The sequence below is a fragment of the Alligator sinensis genome, unplaced genomic scaffold (genome assembly GCF_000455745.1).
Source record: "Alligator sinensis unplaced genomic scaffold, ASM45574v1 scaffold917_1, whole genome shotgun sequence".
In the NCBI taxonomy this organism is placed as follows: Eukaryota; Metazoa; Chordata; order Crocodylia; family Alligatoridae; genus Alligator; species Alligator sinensis.
The window spans coordinates 98,124-102,194 of record NW_005841988.1 but is presented as its reverse complement, the minus strand read 5'-3'; the positions used below and the strand labels follow the sequence as shown (position 1 = coordinate 102,194).

The 4,071-nt window shown below is 41.8% G+C and overlaps 1 protein-coding gene across 1 annotated transcript in view; it reads left to right on the top strand.

The window, feature by feature from the left end:
• The window catches only part of LOC102379424 (ADAMTS-like protein 1), a gene marked incomplete at its 3' end in the record, with an annotated part of 697,172 nt that overhangs the window by 595,004 nt on the left and 98,097 nt on the right, over nt 1–4,071 (top strand). The window contains exon 4 of the mRNA XM_025201268.1: nt 3,161–3,288. Within this exon, the coding sequence (XP_025057053.1) occupies nt 3,161–3,288 (128 nt within the window). The remainder of the gene's footprint in view (nt 1–3,160; nt 3,289–4,071) is intronic.

The window sequence follows — 4,071 nt, the reverse complement described above, 5'->3', positions numbered from 1 at the left end:
CAGGAATGCTGCATGAGCACTATTGTGAAGTGTCAAGGGACAGGAGTTCAGGGGACAGCGGTGGTGTGTGCTTTGCCTATCATTCATGCACCTGACTCTCACCACTCACGTGGCCATTCCATTAAAAACAAATAGCTGCGCTTGATGCAGCTGCAGGAAACATCTTGCTTTTTCACCCATGCAGGCATACAAATGGGCCTCACTTCAGGCTTGGACTGTATGTAGTGATACAAGGAAACAACTGAGAGGGGGAAAGAAAATGGACTTGACAGCTGTCCTGTGAATTTTTTTTCTTTCAAATGATCTCTTCTGAAGCTGTTTTGCAGTTTGGGGCATGGTTCTTGACATGTTTAACACCACTGGTTTCCCTGGAATAACTCACACATTGTGCCAGGATAACAGAATAGAATCAAACTGCTGGAATGAAATTAACAATGGAAATTAATTATTGCTTCAGCTGGAGTAGTCAAAGCACTGATATCTGGCTTAAATTATTGAAACTGAGTTCTCTCAGCCATCAAATTGAGTATGATTACAAGTGCAGTTCCCATGGACTTCACAGGGTCTCTATAACTGAGGGAAGAACCAGGTCCTCAACATGTAAGAAACTTTCAAAAAAATTAATAAAGATCTGTAAAATATAAAAGGAACAAGCTGGCTCCCAGAAAGCACTAGACAAGTACAAAAGATCTATCCACCATTAAGTGATTCAGTGCTTTGCTGCCTTTAGAGACTTCAGATCAATTAACTGTGTCCAGAGAAGCAGCACCTGAATTGCCATATGGGTGTACATGGCAATAAAACTAAGTGGAGTGCCTTTAAAAGAGGTGTGAGCCTTTCAGATGTGTCCCACAGCACCTCATGGACAGAATTAATCAATTATTTCCCAAATTGTAAGTTGCCTATAGCCATTCTCGTAACACATGTCACTGTGATTTAGTTTCTTATGATAAAATGTTTGTAACAATAACTTCTTAAAGGAACACATAGTCAAATATGGCTATGTAACCATAAAGTATACAGTAGGAAGAATAAAGGCCTATCAAATAAATTACACACATTGTCTATGCTTAGGAGTGTTCCGGTGTACTGGTCATAAAGAAACTCAGGAGTTTCTATAATGTTTGTTTATTTAATAAAATGATGTAATCCAGATATACCATCTCTCTCTCCCTCTCTCTCTCCCTCCCTCTTCCCCCACCTTTGCCTTCGCCTTCACCTTCTCTCATGCACTATCACACAACCAAATTCAACTTGCTATGAAATGGTACAACTCTAGTGAAGTCTTTCTTTTTATACCAGGAATGATTTTGGCCCACCATGCCTCCTTCCTCTGCTCCTTTTGTTTTTCCTATTAAGTACATTTCATTAACTCAGGTCATGATATGCATCAGGTAGTTAATAGGGGAGGACCTCTGCTACCACTAGTATCAATCACTGTTGAGCATGCCTCTTGTGAAGTAGCTATTTCCTGATGGCTGGGTCAGTCCAATTGAGCTAAGTATCGGTGTGCTAAAAATGCTGTACCTTCTCTTCAACCAGTGGGTGCTCCCTCAGGATCATTGGTGACTTTGTGGTGCATATACTACAAGCCCCCTGCCATCTCTTACAGAATTAATGGATCCCCATGTTGGAACATTTTGTTAGTACTACTAGTTAAAATAATTAATAAATGCCAGATTACTGTGCTTACATTTACAGACAACTGTCAGCTATAACTTTAAATGAAGTAATTCCCCTCTCACATTAATAAATCCTGCTTAGTAAATGTTTAAAAGACAAAGGTCATCAATCATAGTGCTCATCTCAAAGTAGATGTTGAGGGTTTGAATTTGGATCTGGGTCTGTAATAAAAGTTCAAAGTCTTTACTGAACAGATACTTATTGAAATTGTTCACAGCCCCAAACCACAGCCAAACACTTCCTTTTCTGCCTGTGAATAACAGCATCCAACACTGGAGTATTTTGCCAGGTTTCATATTTCATCACAAAAGTTTTACACAGATCTGTTGATAATAACAAAATGATTTCTGTGTTGAACTGTCTCTTCATCCCAAAAGAATCCGTCTAGGCTGACAGCTAGCACAGACTCCTGTGAATCTTAAGCTATTGACTAGTGATGATGCCTGTTGGCTTTTTTCACCTTAGGAAAGTCCAATGCCAAAGTTGCCCACCCATTATTATCTATCTCTTTAATTTATTCTAAAACCAGTAAAAGTGCAGTATTCTCTGGAAACGGCCCAAAGTACTATGAGCTAGGTTTGCAATGAAGGCTCCACCTGGCCTCCATATGACATAGACATTTTTCAAACACCTTAACCTGCTCATATAGGTTATTGAATTTCCCCTAGCAAAACTTAATTGCCCAAATGGGATTTGTGTGTCCACATTATCCCATCATTTGCATACACAGGGGTCTAGAGCAGAAGAACTGCCCATATAAATTGTCCTTGCACAAAAGAAGATATGATATATTGAAAATTTGGTTTGTAAGCTTAAAACTGTTACTGCAGTGTTAAAAAGTCATAAGTGCTATATTTTTATTAATTAGTTCACGGGGTGCTGAAGAGCATCCATGTCATTTTGGAGCCAAACAAAGCTACTCCTGCAGCGTTTTAAGGAGGTTGCTGTGCAGTGATGAAGTTGGGTTCTGGTTTCTCATATGTAAATGTAATTTATGTAGTAATTGTATCTGTTGTCTGTTGCACTTGGATTCATTATGAAAAGTCTTTCTCCAAGAGCATCCTAGGAAAAGGCTTCAATATGATCTCCATTACTGCTTTCTTTCATTCTAGCACAGCAGAAATACTCTTAAACACAGTCCCTGATTTCCCAGATGAAGACTTCCTTCCAACTAACCATGAAAAATCCCCAATCTTACTACTCTATATAAAGTGCATTTTCACTTGAATCATCTTTAGTGCCCAGGTAAGGAAGCAACAGAACATTGATGAAGGGTGTATTGCATAACCCCATCTACCACATGCAGCCATTTGGTATGCACCAATTTAGAAAGTTCACCAAAACAGCTGTTTTGCACTACCTGCTAAGATGCAGAGCATATCCAGTATAACAAAAGGTGAGGTAAATTATAATGATATTGACTTACAGTAGTTCTCCCTGCACTGATCCCCTGTTCTTTTTTTTCTGTCTTTTTTAGAGTTCCAGAACAGCTCGATCTGAGGAAAACAGAGACATGCTGTGGGATGCCTGGGGTTCATGGAGTGAATGCTCACGCACTTGTGGAGGAGGAGCTTCCTACTCACTCAGACGCTGCCTGAGCAGCAAGTAAGTTGATAAATGCTTGAATCCTCCTCTAGTGGTCCACAGTGTGCCAGCATATATCATGGCAAGAACTGCAATTGGTATGTTGGTCTGTGCTGAAATATCAGCCTCAGATAAGAAAGACAATTTATTATTATTATTTTTTAGGCAACCAGCCAGGAGGCTTGCTACTCCAAAACACCTTTCAAGATGCACTCATAGAGAACACATAGGGCACATCAACACATGCAGGCATGTATGCTTGTAGCAGCTCAAATAGAAGCGGTGCAAATTTGAGCTGGGGCTTTTTGCCTCAGCGCATGTGCCCAGACATGCACTTTGCTGTGGGGCAAACTGTGCCACTTGGGGCAAAATAACCCTGCCTGGATCCTCCCGGATCTGCAGCCAGGGGGAGCTTGAGCCCAGGTGAGCATCTGTGCTGTCCCCAGCAGTACAAAAAGCTGCTCTAGCAAGTAGCTCAGGACTATGGGCAATGTTTTATTGATATATCTACAGTGTTAAAGCAATTTGGAAGCCTACCAGTGTCTCTATCATCATAATAAAATGAATTCTAAATACGTATATGTTTTGCTGCCCCCCACAGGGGCCACAGCTTCCCCACAGAGGCTACAGACCCCCAACAGGGGTTACAGCCCCCCACTAAGGGTTACAGCCAACCAACAGGGGCCACAGCACCCCCACAGGGGTTACAGCACCCCACAGGAGTCAAAAGGCCCCTGCAGGAGCTACAAGCTGCCCCCCCCCACAGGGCCCATGTGCCCCACCCCCGTGCCCCAGATGGCTGCC